The 19186-nt window shown below is 37.7% G+C and overlaps 4 protein-coding genes across 6 annotated transcripts; all 4 read right to left on the bottom strand.

The window, feature by feature from the left end:
- Positions 1-322: 322 nt before the first annotated feature.
- On the bottom strand, positions 323-3827 carry LOC135165534 (alpha-1,3-mannosyl-glycoprotein 4-beta-N-acetylglucosaminyltransferase B). Of its 3 annotated transcripts, none has more exons than XM_064126923.1 (5): positions 3626-3827; positions 1362-2812; positions 1135-1271; positions 805-1048; positions 323-732 (listed from the first exon to the last, which is right to left on the bottom strand). In XM_064126923.1, the coding sequence occupies exons 2-4, from the start codon at positions 2684-2686 to the stop codon at positions 849-851; spliced, it is 1662 nt and encodes a 553-aa protein (XP_063982993.1). In that variant the 5' UTR covers positions 2687-2812; positions 3626-3827; the 3' UTR covers positions 323-732; positions 805-848. The 3 variants fall into 3 exon arrangements, with proteins under 3 accessions (XP_063982993.1, XP_063982995.1, XP_063982994.1); XM_064126925.1 differs by having other exon boundaries at positions 933-1048; positions 3626-3825; XM_064126924.1 differs by lacking the exon at positions 3626-3827 and adding an exon at positions 3060-3199.
- A 320-nt stretch (positions 3828-4147) lies between these two features.
- LOC135165527 (nose resistant to fluoxetine protein 6-like) lies at positions 4148-11466 on the bottom strand. Its single transcript, XM_064126914.1, has 12 exons — positions 10705-11466; positions 9470-9720; positions 8667-8884; positions 7959-8241; positions 7253-7413; positions 6634-6802; positions 6305-6501; positions 5672-5810; positions 5401-5596; positions 5029-5171; positions 4437-4573; positions 4148-4359 (listed from the first exon to the last, which is right to left on the bottom strand). Exons 1-12 carry the CDS (start codon positions 11063-11065, stop codon positions 4317-4319), a joined length of 2298 nt encoding a protein of 765 aa, XP_063982984.1. The 5' UTR covers positions 11066-11466; the 3' UTR covers positions 4148-4316.
- Positions 11467-11626: 160 nt separating this feature from the next.
- Positions 11627-15464, bottom strand: LOC135165546 (transmembrane protein 208). The gene is made up of 5 exons (XM_064126944.1): positions 15292-15464; positions 14881-15039; positions 12465-12601; positions 12137-12221; positions 11627-11970 (listed from the first exon to the last, which is right to left on the bottom strand). Exons 1-5 carry the CDS (start codon positions 15295-15297, stop codon positions 11836-11838), a joined length of 522 nt encoding a protein of 173 aa, XP_063983014.1. The 5' UTR covers positions 15298-15464; the 3' UTR covers positions 11627-11835.
- A 360-nt stretch (positions 15465-15824) lies between these two features.
- On the bottom strand, positions 15825-19086 carry LOC135165532 (proton-coupled zinc antiporter SLC30A9, mitochondrial). The gene is made up of 9 exons (XM_064126921.1): positions 18280-19086; positions 18032-18215; positions 17848-17930; positions 17549-17678; positions 17330-17468; positions 16688-17224; positions 16447-16581; positions 16253-16366; positions 15825-16146 (listed from the first exon to the last, which is right to left on the bottom strand). Exons 1-9 carry the CDS (start codon positions 18752-18754, stop codon positions 16102-16104), a joined length of 1842 nt encoding a protein of 613 aa, XP_063982991.1. The 5' UTR covers positions 18755-19086; the 3' UTR covers positions 15825-16101.
- Between the last annotated feature and the right edge of the window lie 100 nt (positions 19087-19186).

Raw genomic sequence — 19186 nt, 5'->3', positions numbered from 1 at the left:
ATCATAAAACTGAGTTCTTTTACTCCCCATCTATTTTTCATTTCACCCTGTCTAGTTAAAATCTGAGTGTTCCAAAGGTTATTGAAAAAATCCCGGAACGATCTGACCAATTTTCCCAATGAAATTGAAAACATCAAATATTTCCACACATAATGACGGCACTCCACATTAACATCACATTAAATCCCATGTAAATAAATAAATATATCAATAAATGTTAATGAGAATACTGTGTATTTTGAATAATTCATCGAGATAAATCCCCTCAAATGATAGACAAAAAAATAAACAACAAAACAGAAAAATAATAAAATCTCTGTCATACTGATCACATCATATATTAATACCCATTAAAATAATCAGAAAATAATAATTACAAAGAATCAATAATGCTGCACAAGTTATGCAGAATATTCTGCTGTTACTCAGGTCTCATATTTAGAAAATCTTGTGGGAATCAAAAAATATATCATATTTAAACTATAAATGTAACAATAACAGTTGGTAAATACCTTAGGGAGAAGCACAAAGGTTGTTTCTTCGATGTGATACTCATTCATATAATATTGCGTTTATAGTATAAATAAACAGGAGTGAGCTTATCTTCTTCATTCCTCAGTTTGGCAGGTACTTTAATTACTTTAATTCCAGCAGTTGTTAATGCACTTGAAAGCGATATTTTCCTCCACTCCCTGGTGATCGTCAACTTGTTAGATCTTCAACTATATGAATCTGGAGATAAAGAAAAATTGAGAATTTTGCGGTGCCCTTTTCAGAAAAAAATATTCATTTATTCGAATGTACCCGGTTGTCTATTGGGTTTGTTCATGCATATCACTATTCAACTCTTAACAACATTGCAGACAAATTGTGGGGAAATCATATGAAATCAGAAGAACAGTACTAGAATGTGCAGCAATAAATAACCTGACCTCGGATAGAATTGCCCAATTTGCACTTTCACTGTGTACTGTTAATCTCAGAACGGATATTTTTCCGTACTTTCTGTCAACTGTTCCTTGAGCCAATCCAAGGCTATCAAATTTACCTTAAATAAAAACATAAAAATTGTAATTTCCGACGCAAAGACATAGTAATTTGCAATATCCAAACAAAATTAATATTTTTCTCTACCTATGATAATGTAACCATCCTCTGTGACATCATTATTATTTCTATTGACGATCTTTGAAGACTCGGGAAGTACTTCAACTGTTGTATTATAAAATTTGTCAAGAGGACGCTCCGGATTGCCACTCCTAAATAAATATCTGAAAGAAGTATACACCTGAATTCTTGCGAAATCAAAAAAAGATTTTTATTCAATAAAAGACGAGGCTATTCAAATATTCAATACTTACGTTTTCACAAAAATAGGATGGCTGAATTTAAACTTGAGATGATCCCCAGGTTGTGGCAGTAGTCCCCAGAAGAAATTTTCTCCCTTGTACGCTTTATAAAGCGTATACTTTTTAAACGGCTTGATTTTGGTCTCCACGACAGCATCAGGATTGGTATGTGCATAAAACATAGTGACCTTTCCAAACTGTTTGTCCTTCAATTTCTGCACCTTCCCCTTCAATGACGAGTGTGTCCCAATGTGTTGAAACAACGATGGCTTGTAATGCATCCAAACTTCAGCTTTAGCCATCTTGCAATGCTTAGGATCCATATCAAGACTGCAAACTTTATTGGTAACCAAATGATCCAGCAACCAGTCGACAGGCTTGTCATTATGAAACATGAGAAAAAACTGAATCAACCAGGGCAGCTCCACGCACTTGAACAACTTGCCGATGAACCCGAGCTGGCAAAAATCCAGAACAAGCCAATTTTCCTTTTGACTGATTTTCTGCAGTGCACAGGACTTCATGATGGTGATGAAGTTCTGCTTAGCCAGGATATCATCCTCCAGCTGGATGTAAAAGGTCCCCTTGGTCTGTGCGTAGGACATTAAGAATGCAAAGTCCAGGTTTTGTTTGGACCTCCAAACGACCCTCTGATGATCATCCCCCAGAGTGTCCCTCAATTTGGACAGATCTGGGTAGTAGGAGGGCGATGGAGATATGACTTCTATGAGTCCACTCTCAGACTCGATTGGGAACTGCACCTCGATCTGCTTGGCCACGTAGCTCACGTACTCCATGTCAGTTTCGGCCACCATCACGATTATGATGGTGTCCATGGCCTCCTCAGGGGTCATTCTGTCCATCAGGTTCTTGAGAGTGGCTAGAAGGTAACTCTGGACCTCCCTCTTGACTGTGGGAACCCCTAGGACCATGCTTACACCAGTTCGACCTTTGCTTTGGAGAAAAGCTGGCCTCAGACTGTTGGGGTCGTTCAAGAAGTGTGGCAGGAAGTTGTAGATCGTGGGGAGTTTGATGGTTGTCAAGTTTGAGGTGCCATTCAGCATCATGAATTGCAAATCAGGAAGCACGTGGGAATTCTCAGTCATCAGGAGAAGCTGGTGAGAGAGGAGGTTTATCTCTTCCCGAGTGTTTACGTATTTCGATTGAAGATGCTCGAGCTTTGCCTGCAGCTCGGCTATTCCATTCTGTAGGATTGTCTCCTCTCCCATGTCGGGAAAGGAGTAGAGGTTCAGGACGGTACATGGGATGAGTATTAGCAGCAGAATTATCAACCATTTTCGGCGTATTGAGGACATTGGTATGAAGGTAGTCATCATTTTGGAGGCGAGGAGGTGGAAGAGAGAGTACTACATGGTGGTGACAGATTTAAGGGAGGATTTCTTGCTGCGGACAGTGGGAAGGCTCAGGTGGTCGAATGGACGTGAGCCGGTAGTGAGATGCATCTGCAAATGATTAACCCAATATTTTCATTGCTCGAAGTCTTTTTGTGATAGAGAGGGGTTAATATTTTTAATTTTCGTCTAAATAATAACTCGAGACCTCTGGAAATAAATTTTCTAATTTTTCTTCAGATTGAAAAAAATCAGCAGGTCAATGTCGAGATAAGATTTAAGTCTCCCCAGTTATAATCATAAAATTATTGTGAAATATCTGGAAACTTAAAGTTGAGAGGTCAAATAAATACTTCACTATTCGACTATGAAAGTAGAGAAGCCTTTCAGTTGATAAAAAAATACGTAAAGTAGTTAAAGTATTTTTTAACACAGAAACACAAATTATCTATTGTGAAACTTCTTATGACACTGACAGTCGATTTCGAATACACGATTTATATATTCTCTAAGTTTTTATCATCGCTTTTCTTCTTTTCCATAACCTTGAAACGTTAGATAAATTTTCCACAACACTGATATGTTGACACGTCAAACTAAATGACTGTCATTATTGCTAGACCTCTGATTGGCCACAAGTTCAATCAGAATGTTCCCATTTGGGTCAGCTTCCCTTCAGATTTTAATAATCAAAATTGAAGTTGCATTCGTGCAATTTTAACCCCTTTCAATACAGATTTCCGCGATTATTCATGAGGATTGATCGTTAAAAACTGTTAGTGAAGTGGATAATGTCATTCTAAATTAGGAGAATAACAAATCAACAAGTCTTGCATACGTGAGTTGTATGTAAACACTCTTAATCACGGTTAATTGTTGTCAATCCATTCTGACGTTTCCAGTTGAAAAGGTTATTGAACTTACCCCACGATGATTATCAACAAATTTCCACAAATTTTTCACTCATAACTGAATAATACGCCTCGCACTCCTGTCAGTCGTAGCTGTCTTCCATTCGATGGAATCTACGAAGGTAAAATTAGATTTTATTACCCTAAGAAAACAAGTTCACATCTTTATCTGTATGTACTACATAAAGAAACTAGAAATCATATGATTGCAACGAGGGTGAACTGTTATACGTACCGAGCTGTATCCAGCTGCCTCACAGAGACGTAGATGGCGGGTCCATCGCTCATAGAAAAAAATAACGTATACACAGCCGATTACGAAAGCGACTCAAAAAAATTAAGAAACACTCTGAAAAAATTCTGCGTTTTCAGATAAAACTTAGGTATCTGCTCCGCTGAATTTCTCACCACCTTCGCTTTGAAAGTACGGAAAGAAAATTCGTTTTCATTGAATATTCCTCTTGGCGTGTTCTTGGAACTCACTCCCACCTTGAGACTTGAGATAGGCAGGAAATTGCAATGAGGAAAGAAATCATTTCCACAACAACAAGGTATTTATTCTTCCTGATTTTCATAATACCTTCAAAACAGAGGCCTCGTTAAGTACTAAAACATACTCAATAAATGACGTGGGTCAGAGGAAAGTTATTATTTAGCAATGGGTGGGAACTATTTACAAGAAACTCGGTTGTTCGAAATTCAGACTAGGTGATCTTCTTCTCAGTTGCGACGATACTCGCGGGATCTCTGGAAAAAAAATATCATATATTTTTTCTCATGTAAACCTGACTAAGAAGTACATGACAATGATAAAATTCCCTTACTTGGAAATGGAATGCTCTTTGGATGATCTCTTGTTGATGAATACTTTTTCAATTTTTCTAAAGGGTCCCTCGATAATCAATGCTACCATCAAGGATAACGAGAAGGTCAGAACTACGTCTGGCACGAAATCCCAAAACTGTAGATGCAAAAAAAATCGATGTAGTTTGAAATATTTCCCTATACTAATAATTTTAAGAGCAAGTTATTATCCAGAATCGTATGTTTGTCCTTTCTTCTTTAAACTAAACAATTTCCTAAACACAAAACGACGATTTTGTGGGAAAAAAAAATTCGTGAAGACTTGAAGATTAAGTTTATGTAAGATCTCTTTCATTCATCTCTGTAAAATCTTCAGAGATGATAATATTTCAACTTGGGATAAAGCTTTGTGGGTGTATGTAAAATAATGTCAATTGGTACACCTCTGCAGACTGAAATTTGGAAGTGAAAAATCATCTCGGCACAAAACATTTTTTCCTCAGTCTGCCAACAGTGTGATGAAATAAATATTTCACAACAGACCTGCGTAGAATGATTAATCACTCATTCATCCGTTCATACTATCAATATAACATGTAAAAAAAAACTTACCACATTGTGGAATGAAAATGTTCTCGCCTGTCTAATGACACCCACGTCGTAGGACTGATTGATGTTGTGAATTAGATAAGCGCCGTATGTTAATTTCGCTACGGGCTGGACCCAACGGCCTTTGAGGAAGCTGTGATAGACTTCTGTTGAAGAAAAAAATTGAATAAAGAACCTGTCAATCGGATTAGCGTATACCTCCATACGTAGACATTCGTCAGTCTCAGACAATGAAATATTTATTCATGAAATCACCCTAACAAAACACTGAGAGGAAAATTTCTTAATATATAAAGGCTATTACTTGAGACTATTCTTCCCCCCAATTATGATTTTACCGTAAATTAACTCACGCAAATTGACGCAATAATTTACCTAATCCTTCACCAACGGTCAGTAGCACGACCACCGCAACAACCGAAATGGCAAATGCAGGTCTGTGAAAGCTCGAATAAAGTGCACTCTCGATCGCAGATACATTTACATTCGGATCATAGTATTTATGGCCCAAATTTTGTGATGTCACACCAAGCACTAGAACCAACAGCATGAACAAGGTGCTCGACCAGGGCTGCAGAGGACAATAAATAATGTAAGCTTTTGAATGCCCATCAGCCATTAAAGTTTCAGATCTTCGATTATTTACTTGAGAAAGTTTCCAAGGAGATCGGCGGTGATCATAGATAATAGCACCGGCGAGAACACCGACGAAATACGCTGCAATACGCTCATGTGTTCTTACGTAATGATCGGTGAAGTACGGATCTTCTCTCACTTCGTGCATACTGAGGAAAAAATTGCAATCAACTCTTTCGGAAAGTTGCATCAAATGTTTAATCCATGGAATTTTTTTTCATTCTTCGATTTCTAAAAACAAATTTGTCGTTTCGCTGGATCGAAATATACTTCTTCGACTGAGATAGCAATAATCAGGAAATATATCTGAATAAATAATGAAGGAGAAAGAGCAGTTGCATGCCAACCGCAGCAAAAATGACAAATTGCAATTTCACTTTAATCTAGAAATGTTATGCTCCAGTTATTCAGAATATTATTATGTCATAAATCCCTCATCTATTATGCGAAAAATGATTCAAAGACACTAACACTCAGGAGCCATTCTACCTGCGAAGAGTCACTTCTAAAATTTCAAGTAGTGTCAAGATACTCCAGTTGAATTATCGAGCGTAAGTGCCCCTCTAGCACTTGTCAATATTTCCAGAATAATTCGCATAAAAAAATTACAAAATTCCCTTCTACATTTCATTCATTTACTCACAAAGGCAATCCCAACCACATGGGCTGAATACTGTAAATGTACGTTATTCCGAAAGATATAACACAGCCGGCAACGATGATTGCAACGAGGAAAGGATATCCCAGTCTCCGTGGTAATTTCCAAAAAAAATAAACAGCAAAGAGCGCAATTATGTACAGGTGATAGTCAACGGCCACGTACCACGATTGGAACATGCACTATAAAAGAAAAAAAAGAGGAAAGAAAATGCAAGGAATTAAGTAATAAGAGAATTTTCCCCTCCACATTAGCATTATATTACTGTTTATTGCGTTCGACTGACATTTTATTCAGTCTTGTGCAAAACTCACCATTTTCTCGGTATTGACGTAGTTATTGATATAGAGAATATTGGTCCACCAATTTGCCGCACAGGCTTCACTTTCTAGGCCTATTTTGTGGGACCAGTAGGGGCCAGTGCTCAAATGCGGTAAAATCAGGGCAATAAAACCTATTATTGCAACATACGATGGCGTCAATCTGGAAAATAAAAATTGACAGTGAATATTTTTTGCAGTTCTTTCTCAATGGAAGTATTGCAATCGTTCAACTTATCTTATTGATTTTGTTTACTTTTAGCGAAATTTTTTGCTAGTTTTTGCGAGAACTTACTGACTGTTACCCGGAGACCTTCAGTCAATTATTGAAATTTTATATATATAATAATAATTGGAATACATAAATTCATTGTTCATTTTCTGCGTGAAATATATTTTTTCCCATAAGTCGATGTTTCAACGATCACTCAATCATAATTGAAAAGAATGTAATCATGACTTGAAAAAATGATGTCAATAGCCTCTCCATTCTTTCGAAGTACCATGGGAATCGCGTGATTCATTATTGATAGCCTATTGTTTGAAATTTTTTCGTAGTCAGCAAAATCAAGTGAATAACGGTTTGAAAGAAAAAATATTTTTTAATAGTCACCTGATGTATCGAATGAGGACGTAAGCCGAAAAATTGATTTTCCTCCCATTGTCCAGTTCTTTTAATAAATAATAAGCTACAAGTAATCCTCCAACAGCGAAAAATCCATCGACAATAATTGGTCCGTTGTAAAGGAGTATCGAAGAAGGTACCGTGTAGGTCTAAAAAATAAAATCAGATTTACGCGAATCATTGATTCATTCAGAAGTCGTGTCACACAGGTGAAAATGGTCCATTGCATAAGTGTAATTTTAGGGGAGTTTGTGTTTCCTGAAAATAACCCCGTGGTAAAATGAATTCTTCTCTCAGTGTAGAAGCTACAACCATCTTCACGGAAGATGATGTGATGTGGGGATTTTCTAATCAAGTCGCCTTTCGATTTAAGCGCTGTATATGTCAACTGGTCTGGCCGCGAACGCATGAGGTGCCCGACCATTTAGAGATGTTCAGGAAGGAATTGTGTAAAATGTCTTCTTAATGATCGAACACCGGTTAAAAATAATATGAATGCAGTAGGGAACTGGTACCGGTTCACCGACTTTTCTGTCCAGACATTCCCCTTCCCAAAAACACCCAACAATTTATGAAAGTGATTTGGAAAAAAAATATTTCTATTTTTATAAACATTTGTTTGCACCTGGAATGACGAGAAAAATCATTTCATCTTCATATCTTCCCACCTAACGGCTAAAATTCTAATGCTTACATGTTCAAGATACTCTGGATTCACCATAGGATTCGCGTAATACTGCATGTACCGGTGACCGAACATCGCAGCGCACATGAAGAAAAACCGGATGAAGTGGATGCTGTCCAATCCTGGATGTGAGTACGATACCTCCATTATACTTTTAATATTTCTTCTGGCTGAGAAGCAAAGCAGTAAGTCTGCAGCAAAGCCACCATCGTATGGATCTTTCTCATGTGTCATTGCATTGTCATACCACGTGCTCATACAAACCAATGCAACCAGTGTGAGAATGATGTAACTGTAATTAACAGACCACTTGCATTGATTATTCGACTTTAGGATAATTTTGCTCTCATCTCCATCATTTACTGATCGTTAATCAAATATGCAAGTATTGCGGAGAGGGGTGGGGGGTAATAGCGTGAATGATAGCAATTTTCCGGCGATTCTCGATCACTTCTAATTTCTATCTCACTGGAAAAATTTATCACCGTTTAACAACTGTGAAAAAAAATGAAACGATTATTTCTCCGATCATCATCCTGGGGAATGGAATTGCGCTATTGCGTAGAACAATCAGAAGAGAATTATTCAATTTTCTTCCCTCGTCGTTCGGACCAATCAAAGCTCATTAGGCGTTTTTTAAATAGATATTCGTAGTTGCATAAAGCTGTAAGTTTTTGTGGAAAAAAAATTCCTATTTTATAAAACTCAATGTCATACCAATAGACCTTGGCAGAGGTTGAAAATTGCGGCACATCAATTTTGGACTGACATGTGTTCCCTTTAATACTCGTATGAACAACAACTTGTTTTTCCTCTCCTATCCTCCTTAAGGGCTCCGTCAAGGCCTTCTCCACATCTCCCGCTGAGCAAGATGATGGCACACACAAGGCCAACTCCAGATTGTACCTTCTCACTCGTCGGAAGTCACCTTTTTCCTGCAAGATACCATTCATTGACGGAATCTCGTTATCCGTGATTTCATGAATATATGATTGATACGAGGCATTTGAATCCAGTCGGGTTGTTAGCTCATGATGTAATGACGTTTGTGTAAGACATGTAAATTTCTCTGATTTCATTGCCACGGTCAGATATATTTTCCGGTCCTTAATGAAGTAAGTCATTACCCATGAGGCATTTATATGTGACAATTAATGTATCTTTCCTAGAATATTTGATCGAAAATATTAATTGTTGATGATTGGAAATGATCGGAAAAATTCCGTCAGCAGAATATATTTGCGGTGTCATATTTGGGGATTATTATCATAACAGATTTAAATTGACGAGATGACTGGCAGAAATGCCGAGGATTTCTGACCTTTCAAAATAAACATAAATTCCCTCGGGGAAAAATGGGATTCCCAAATCGTTCAGTGATTTTTATGTTCAAGGTGAATGAAGAAAGTCTTCCAAATAAAATCGCTGCGATATAAAAATAATATGATCTAGGACGAGGTCACAGGATCACTTGTCATTTTCCCGCAAAAATTAGGCCTTCAATTATTGTTGATACTGACCTTCACAGCCTCCCATGCTGACTCATTGGGATCAAAATTCAGGGTGAATGGGGCTGTTCTGCTGGGCGATGGATTTGTCTTTTTATAATGAATTTTTACGAGACAATAGCGGCCATTAATCTCATCAGGTTCTGATCCAGCATCTTGTCGTGGAATTTTAGCGCTCAATTCATAGCACTCGTCAAAATTTCCGTAGTGACGTGTGTGACCTGCTATTATACCCTCTGGGTACTTCACGGAAGAGTCGAACACTAGAAAAACATGATTTTCCTTTCACAGAATTCATCATTCGAGAATGCTAATTTTTCCCTTTTTTCATGACAAATTGCGATTCTTTGACAAACATTTCTCGGTTACGAGCTAAATTTGTGATGAATTGACACAGAGATTATGGATAGGAGTTATGGTAATGTCTATTCCCAGTTAACTCTCCACTGCTCGCACTATAATCGTCGCCACCGTGCTTTTACGATTATTTAATATTGCAATAACACTACAAGAAAATTTATAAAAATTGTGCACATCAATTTGACAACGAGATGAATTCCTGTATCGTGACTCTTCATCACTTTTTCGAAGAATTTAGCTCAACAAAATCGAAGCAAAATTAATTGTTTATGTTCCAAATACGAGAATCCCCCGGGGATTTCAGGTGGCAATAACATTTATCAAATGCGCTAATGGAGAGAGAAATCTCTCAGTGTAATAGAGAAATGGACATATAAATGAAATTACATAATTCGCTGACATAACTGATGTGTAACACGATCTGCATCTACCGCATCTAAAGTTCACAACTGTCATTTTAAACAGGTTCATTGACAATTTCACAAAAAACTCGGATTTGGTTCGTTACTTCGCGCCTGCAAAACATCGACATTGTAAAATATTTTTCGTATTCTTCAGCATAATAGGATTTGATTGATTCCCCTTCGAATTTCAACCCGAACTTTCCATTTATTTTCTTCTCAATATCGTCCTTGGACCGGAGCACTATTGTCATGTTTAAAAACCTTAAAAATGTCAACTAGACTCGAATTTACTTTAATCACACGATTATCAGACATAAGATAATTCTAATGCCGTATGAGGGACTCAGTTATCGGACGTTTAAGATGAAATTTAAAAAAAGTTCAAGAGATGAAAGTGTTTCGATTTATCAACTTCTGTGTGAAATAATGAAACAATCCCCCAGTAAACACGAAGACTCAAAAATCGCAAACATCATTACTTACTTCGCGACGCCCAAAGTGTTCCATTCCTCAGCTCGCGAAGATACCTGAGCGAGTGCCTCTTGCACTCTCCCTCCGGAAGTGTCGGAGAGGATGCAAACAGCACCGGAAGTAGCGGAAGACTCAGAAACCAGGGTGCATGAAATTCCCCATTGGCCCCCGAAACCACAGAGCCCATAATCCTCGGGATAGCACTACCACCAGATTGATTATCATCATCAAATCCCTCAGCTATTTTCGCCACCAATTGGTCAACGCAGCCGCTGGCATTTCTCTTGCAATAGTCCTCAATAAAATCTCCACTCGCGCATAAACATAAAAATAAAATTGCAACAGGGAGCGGTATAAACGCCCTGCAGTTCATTTTTCAAGAATTCCAGGCACAATTATTATCACCATGAAATTGAATAATCATTAATTAATGGACATTAACCGGTGTTTGGCGTATCGTTACCCCTTTCGCACTGACTCCACCGTACTCGGGACATCTGACTTAAGTAGATGTGCCTATGTTAACAGCGAGAAGAAGGAAAAAAAAAGGAACGTCCTCAACCTTTGATCTAGCCATACAGTTGAGTCTCGTCGATTCCATTCCCAAACTATTTCGTCGATTCTAATCACAACCCTTGATAACAAAAATGTCCCCCTGGTAGTGTTACCGGCATAGATAAAAAAAATTCTACTCGATAACTTTTAATCGTCTGTGATGTCTCTACGCGATCGACACGATCGAGACTGAATCCAAGGAAAAAAAATAACACGTGCGAGTGTAATGAACTGGTCGAGCTAACTTGTAGTAATGCCGAAACCAAGTGAGTGCCATTCGTTGCTGACTACCTATACTTTGGAATGCATTTCACTGTGCCGGTAAAAGGGGAATAGGGAGAATTAAATTGTCTGTTTCGCAAAAATTAACACCGGGGAATTTGACGACTGTTGTAAATTGATTTTTTTATTCGTCTTGTTTTTTTTATGCTCTGTTGGATCTATTGTTAGGGTCGGAGACAAATTAGTGGTCATTTTCTGATGAATAATTTTTTTATGATCTTGCTGTACATACTGTGGAGATGAGACATTATTTTGTATTGATGCTTTATTTATTAAAAATTGAAGAAAAAATTCTGCGGATATTTATCATTGACGTCTTGCCATCTTCCGTTCCAATTTCCGTTGCTTCTTCTCGTCCATCTCGGGTTGGGGCGCGGGGGAGGAGAAGAACCAGGGGGCGAGGAGTTTAGTCCAGAGCATGTAGAAACCGCGAAGTGGTGCCTGAATACAAAACAAGAATTGGATTTATTGCGTTACTAGAGCACCTGTGAGACAGGTCTTCCAAATAAATTTTTCATTCATTTCTGCAGGATTTTAGCAATCAATTAGGTAGCAGTAAATCCAATTAATTTGTGACGAGATTTGAATAACCTTTTCCTACACTTACCAATATCCACAACCACCAGAAGTAATTTGTCGTGAGAGACAATACTTGGCATCCAGCTGTGAGAATTATAAGGTCCTTAACATGCCTGTAAAATTCCAAAAGGTGGCGATAAGGATAGGATAATATTCGCGAAGAGGAACTCTAGAAAAATTTTAATGATACGAAAAAAAGAGGAGATTCTGCAGACTATAAAAGATTCGGATGTTGAGTTGGATTTGTAGAGAGAAATCTATGATTTCGAAAAAAACATCGCATAAATGCGCTCATCCATAAAAATCAACAACTTGATTTTCAATGTGATTATCTCGCAGTTTAATGAGGGACTCACTCGGCAATTCCGCCCTCCATGTTGAGATCAATTCCGGAATCCAGTATTTGTCCGGATTCACCGAAGTTCGGCCGCGCCATGTACGCCATAAATTGATAACTAGCTACGTACGTTACGGCGGTGAGGACAGTTAATGACTGGAAAAAAAACATTGATCATTATAGTTCATGATTAGGGATAATCATATGTTCCAGAACAATCATTATTCGTATGGAAATATTTTTATGAATATTTATGTCAGTCCCAAGATATCGAGCAAATGCTGATAGATAGTGTTACACAGTTTAATGGATCATAAAATTTCTGGAAAATTTTCGCAGAAGTTCAGGAAAGATTCATGCTCAAGCCAATAAAATTTGCGATGCCATTACTAGATTTTTTTGGTAATTCCCACCCCTCCCTCTTGTAGATCTCATATAAAACACCTGCCCTACCCTAATTTGGTCACCGCCCGCAACCCCGTAGGTGAGTCAGTTCCACGCGATTTCAATCACGTGCAACGGATATTGCACTACTAAATTTAACGAGAAAAAAATTCAATGAGAGGGAAATTCTAGGTCTCACCGCACTTAAGAAATACAATGAAAGGCAACAATGTTAAACATGCCAAAAATTGTTGCAATAGTTGGAACGTGACTGTGCAACGATTTATGACCAAATGATAAAAATAAAAGAAATGCCACAGTTTTTCGAAAATTCCCGAAACTTTAATGAAAATATACAGAGGTGGCATAACTATAAAATTATGAGAGCTATTGAATGACGGTAAAATCGGAAACAATTTTTTTTGTGCCAATCTGATGAATCGTTTCCTAGAAAATTGCAAAAAACTTAAAGAGTCAGGAGATATCGGTAATAACTCTTTAAGCACGCACACGTAGACAAATGGTCTATAAAAATTATGGAATTCATAGTTCACTCGCCGATTACGAAATCGAATCGGAAAATTTAAGTGACGGGATCGTAATTTTTTTTCAGACGATTTAGATAAGTCACGGAAGATTGTGAAAAAATTATGTATCAATTAAATTTTGATTGAATATTTTTCTGAGTGGGAGACTCAACAGATTTCGTAGACAAATCCAGGAAAAAAATTGATTTTAATAATTTTTTTAAATATGAAAATAACGTCTCGATCCTGATGTTCAATTTAGAAACGATGAATATCTTTATGCCCTTTTTTCTGCGACTCCAACTCTAGCCTGTTATTAATAATTTCGGCAACGAAGGAAAAATTGGTACAAGGATACTGACAGTAGTGCACTCACTTAATTTGAATATTCTGAAGGTTCTATGGGCCGATGCGAAAGATACGAAAATCGCGAGATTGAATATTCATGATCATCTTATAAATATTTCTCCAAAATATCAAAGAGTGAGGCAAGGACAAAAAAATTTTAATTTTTTTTATAAATGAGAAAAATAAAATGGAGACGGTCTCATTTTGATGAGCAACCTTTCACACAGTCAAACTGCTTCCGATTATGTCCGTAAATTTCATCGAATTTTATAGGTCGAAGGGGAAGTATCGATAAAAATATTTAACAGTTCAGTTAGCCTTGACGAGCTCACTCGTCTTCACTGAAACATTTCCTTCCTAAAATCCCTTCCATCAACCTTGATCAACGTAGACATAAAAAATTTAATATTCTGTAATGCGATTACAGCAATCATTACGATGATATCCGTATAACCTTGAATTCCCTTCAATAATAACCGCCATTATGTAGCATTTTCTCGCCTCCTTCCGCATTTCTTGCCCAATATTTTCCTTCAACATAAACATGAACACTTGTACTTCGGCACGTTCATTTTACCTGCAATCCTTCTTGTCCTATGACCGGTGGCAGGAATCTAGTCTAAGTCTGAGTGTTAGTAATTAACTAGGGATAGCAATTAAATATAAAAGCTCATCACTCAATCATGATAATTATGCCACCTGACTAATTGCAGTGAGTTCCAACTTTCGTACACGGAGGAGTCCAAATCAGGTCTAATATGTGCCTACTCATAGCACTTCGTAAATAAAACATTACTTTTCTTATTACTGGTCACGATGTCAATGTAATCCAATTGCGGTGACAAGTGTCACGCTGTCAATGCTGCACGCCCACATATTCGTGAATAATGTAATTGAACAAATCTGGGCCATAACGCCACAGCAGACAATTTTTTGTCTTAGCCTGTCAATGACGTATTTTCCAAAGAAATTGACTGAGTGTTTCTTTCGGAGGAAATTTCTATAACTCCCCGAACTTTGAAAATCGTTACTAGCCGTTACCAGCCACTATAGCATAACCGTTATTCAGAATGTGCACCCAGCTGTCATGCGAACGCCAAAAACCAGAATAACAAAATAAAATTGACTGTCAAATTTATTCTGTGTTGCCAAATAATTCATTCGGTTATTACTTACTATCGTCAACGTTGTGAAGGAAAAAAAAACGAGCATAGTAACGAGATAAACTCCGGAAGCAATGAAGACCATGTTCCTGTAAAAATTCAACGTCGAAACATTCTCTTCGACAATTTGTTTAGCTCCTCTCGTCGCCACTTTTGTGCTTTTTGTCGGTGGCTGAAAGAAAAAAGTAAAAATAAATAAATAAATGCGGGTGAAATGAGACGATCAGAGTCCAAATTTTTTTTAGGTTAGCCAGTTAACCACAGGGATTATTAAAACCGTGGCAAATGCACAAGGAATGTGACGTGAAATTTCATCATTCAACGAGAGTGACATTTCAGTTTTTATTCAAAATTAACACGATAATGAATTTGTGAATTGGAGCGGATGACAGTTCGGAGCGGGGAATGAGTGTCAACAACTTACTGCCATTTTCGTGCGGGTGGTTGTCGGGAGAGGGGTGGTGAGTCGATCCGGTGACAATTTAACACTAGTAACGATGATTTTGTGGAATCAATCATTCATTTTACCACTTTTTTCATCCACGTGGATGATTACGAGACGCGGCGAGATTTACACGAAGCCCGGGTTTGGTTGGAATGACATGAACGTTGATGATTTTGTTGATAATATCATTTTCTGCATCGCGGTTAGATAAAGACATAAAAAACTGGAAAATTAAGAGTCGCAGGAAGTGATCGAAAGCTTAATTTCTGAATCAAAATTTAAAAAACATCATTTCTTTTAGTTTTTAAACAATAACTTCACGTAATTGTTGCCTCGACCTTCACCCGTCGACCCTTCATTCCATCTCATTCATTTCACATTACAAATATTTGTGAGTGGCGCGTTTCATTGTCCAATCCGCGTTTTTATCTTAACTAAATATTGAAACTTAAACATAAAGTGGAAATGCAAATGGTGCGCATGACGATGGGTACATAAAAGAAAGAAATTGGTTATCTCAGCATTCGAGGAATTTTTATTATGGATCTTTCACGCAAGTCAAGATAATCATTTACATTAAAAAATCCACGAGAATTAAAAAATAATTGCCTTTCGATTTCAATAAATATGAATAGTCATGAACAGTTTTATCGCTATCGAATGTCTCCGATTTCTCTGGTACCGAAGCGCTGTAGAATTATTAAGTGCAGAATCTTCATTTTTCCGCCGATTAATAATCATTGCTGTGTATTTACACTAGCTTCATTAAAGATAATTAATAATAAGGGTTCAGAGAACCTCAAGATCACAGTGCCGAATTTCTGGATGATTTTTCTGAAAAAAAAATGGAGGAAATTGATGAAAATTCATTAAATCTTCGTGAAGTGAAGATTAAATTTTTTTAAAATATCAGTTGACATGAGTCGATAGCAAAGATTACCTTCAGCTTCAATTCGATTCTGTCGATTTCACCACCCAGCATGTCAACGATATTCTCCCCATGCTTCAACAGAAATATCTCAAGTGCATCAATACTCTGCATTTTTTTAACCTCCTATAAATATAAAAAACAATTTTTAGGCAAGTTCTGAATTTCCACTGGAAATCATTTCAATGCAATGAAAAATAAATTACCTCCAGCATTGCATCCAGGTCATGCTTATCAAGGTAAGCCCGAGTTAATTCTCGTCCATCGAAATCGATCTCTGCTTTGTATCGAACAAGACTGTTCCCCATATCAATTCCTTTGACATCATAAATCGCTCGAACCTATCAATACAAAATTTTCAGCCCCACATTTTAATTTTATTATATCATTCCCCGTCTCACGGTGTCCCGACAAAAAGACTTCCTCTAAAACATATTTTTTCCTCACCATAACGTCAGACTCCAGTTCAGCATTAATTTTATCAAGATTCTCCTGTGGAATGCTCCTCCCAATGAGAGCAGCAACATTCGTATAAATAATAAATGATGCAACACCCCCGAGAAGCCCCCCAACGAGCAACGATCCAACAGCATCGAAGACTGGATTCCCCAGGTGAGAAGTCAGTCCCATACAACATCCAGCTACGGTCACTCCCATAACTGCAGCTAAATCCTCCATAAGTACGACATTCACCGAAGGATCCTGCCCAGAAAGCACGTAGTCCTTGAATGACTGACGTTTCTCTTCAGCTCCTTTCCTCACTGAATTGATGGCCACCAGGAGAGTCGCTCCCTCGGATACCAGGGAGCCGCCGAGAATAAAATAGGCCCAGTAGAACGACTCGACCGGATTAGGGAAGAGAATTCCATGGATTCCGTGGTAAATCGAGAGCCCCGTGCCAACGCAAAAAATTCCAACGCCTGATATCAATGACGAGACGTACTTCATGTTAGTATAGCCATAAGGATGATCTGCATTTGGATTCTGCAAAAAAAGGAAGGAATATTTACTGACCTGACGAATGCACAATTTTTTCTGCAGTTCAGATTTTCAATTTTAACATGTTAACAATTATATGCAGTGTCATACCTGAACTGATTTGTGAATACCATAAGCTAATATGAGCTGATTAAATGTATCCGCGGCGGAATGTATACATTCCGAAAACATACTGTGAGAGCCAGTGTACACCCAGGCGACGAGTTTAAATAAAAAATTACTAGCATTTCTGTAAAGAGATGAAAATAGTTATAAAAAGGTACTAATTATTATTTTTGGATTTCCTGGCACATAAAGTGCGGTATTTACATTACTACAGCTGTTAAAACTACTCTTCCGGACCTGCCGAAGAGTCCTTCATTCTTGTCATCGATGGTGTCAGGTTTATTACCTAGTTCTCGTCTGTAATCACGCAGACGTCTTTTGACTGTGAAAACATCTGCAATAGTCAATTATTCGACGGTTAAAATTCATAAACATTGAATTAAGAGAGAGGCAAATCGTCTAGAAATAGCTCATGTGATTAATTCTTTCTGTAGAGTATTTTTCATTAAGAGTAATTAACCTATTTCCCTTCCTCTACATATCCCATTAATTATTTTATTTACTTTGCTGATAAGTTTTCAATTCGAGTTCTTTCTTCAGTAACTCCTTCAACAGGGCTTCCCGTGAGCCCCAGACTTCTATAGCCCTAAAACCAATGGCATAATTACATACACATCGAATGATGCTACCGATAATGAAATTGCTTTACTGGAAATAGTGGATGTAAGGAGAAACAAACCAGCTTACTTAGCTTCGACATCTTTCCTCCAATAAACGGTGATTGGAGGTTTGTCTTCGTAAGGTGACCTTCGTTTCGTCTTGGGTAGAGACCCTAGATCCGTTGGCTTCAGCAGAAAATCCGACATTGCGCGGACTGGAGTGATAAAGTTCCTTTCTAGGGATGAAGCTGAGTGATCTACTCGTCTTTTGGCTGAAAGAAACACGTTTTTGTCAACATCTGCTTATTCAAAATAATAATCCTTGAATTTGCCTACCCTTTTTCAGAGCTTCTTCTTTCTTCTCGGTGTCCTTAGACCCCTCATTCTTGCCTTCGATCTTATCACCAATAGCCTCAATTTTTTTCGCCAAAACGACTGATTCAACTTCTAAAATTCTCTCCCTAAGTTTCCCGAGTTTTTCTCCCCCATTCAATTCAACAATTTTCTGCTGCAAAGTTTGCGTCAATTCCTTCACTAACTTCGGTATCTCCTGATTCTTCGTCTTGCTGTCATCTCCAGACTGCCTGGTAATACTGAGAGAGGGACATCGTTTGTCAAAAAAATTCGACTCCTTATGGCAGATTCGTTTGCTTTCCCTGGGCAGCCGTAGTTTGTAACAATTTCCATTCCTGGGGGTTATTAAAATACTTGCGTGTCGTTTTGCCACGAATATCTTCAATGTAAACAACTGATCGAGATGGCAATAACTGAATTTACTGCGGGAGAAGAAGCTGCAGGAGCGATGCAGCATTGTTGTTGACAATTGGTAGAATGGAGAATTAAACAATGTCAATTATGGTTACTGCTCTCAACACGTCATGAAACATTGTTGCTATTCGATGTTTATGTACAATCTACAGTGTCAATCAGCAGTCATTGTAGTCATGAATATTTGGCAGGCGTTGATAATACTCGATCAGAATTGGCTGAATATATCGGATATTCCACGCACAATTCTCTGGTATTTATTGACTCTCAATTGTTTTTTCAAGTTTTATTATTTATTTTTTTAACTCAGATACTGGTCAGAAGCAAAATTATTTTGATTGAGGTTATAATTGATGTTCAAGTCCCGTTCTCATTTTGAAGAAATCGTAAAGGTAATTTTCATGTCCAACGACAAATTAAAATGGCCACGAGAGGCGCTGGCCCCCCGTAAAATTTTCAAGTTTGAACGCGAAAG

This window comes from Diachasmimorpha longicaudata, chromosome 8, assembly GCF_034640455.1.
Source record: "Diachasmimorpha longicaudata isolate KC_UGA_2023 chromosome 8, iyDiaLong2, whole genome shotgun sequence".
NCBI lineage: Eukaryota > Metazoa > Arthropoda > Insecta > Hymenoptera > Braconidae > Diachasmimorpha > Diachasmimorpha longicaudata.
The sequence above is the reverse complement of the archived record's forward strand: the minus strand, read 5'-3'. Positions and strand labels throughout refer to the sequence as shown.

Coding starts and splice junctions, on each gene's coding strand:
- LOC135165534 (XM_064126923.1), bottom strand. CDS start 2,686: ATGATGACTACCTTCATACCAATGTCCTCAATACGCCGAAAATGGTTG. Junction 1,272..1,361: donor CATCCTATTTTTGTGAAAAC/GTAAGTATTGAA, acceptor TACTTCTTTCAG/ATATTTATTTAGGAGTGGCA. Junction 1,049..1,134: donor GGATGGTTACATTATCATAG/GTAGAGAAAAAT, acceptor TTTTTATTTAAG/GTAAATTTGATAGCCTTGGA.
- LOC135165527 (XM_064126914.1), bottom strand. CDS start 11,065: ATGAACTGCAGGGCGTTTATACCGCTCCCTGTTGCAATTTTATTTTTA. Junction 8,242..8,666: donor ACCTCTGCCAAGGTCTATTG/GTATGACATTGA, acceptor TGTTAATTACAG/TTACATCATTCTCACACTGG. Junction 6,502..6,633: donor ACGTCAATACCGAGAAAATG/GTGAGTTTTGCA, acceptor TTTCTTTTATAG/TGCATGTTCCAATCGTGGTA.
- LOC135165546 (XM_064126944.1), bottom strand. Junction 12,602..14,880: donor CCTTCACAACGTTGACGATA/GTAAGTAATAAC, acceptor TTTTTTTTCCAG/TCATTAACTGTCCTCACCGC. Junction 11,971..12,136: donor TCTGGTGGTTGTGGATATTG/GTAAGTGTAGGA, acceptor TTTTGTATTCAG/GCACCACTTCGCGGTTTCTA.
- LOC135165532 (XM_064126921.1), bottom strand. CDS start 18,754: ATGCTGCATCGCTCCTGCAGCTTCTTCTCCCGCAGTAAATTCAGTTAT. Junction 16,582..16,687: donor AACTGGAGTCTGACGTTATG/GTGAGGAAAAAA, acceptor TTGTATTGATAG/GTTCGAGCGATTTATGATGT. Junction 16,147..16,252: donor GAATCGAATTGAAGCTGAAG/GTAATCTTTGCT, acceptor TTTTTTTTTCAG/AAAAATCATCCAGAAATTCG.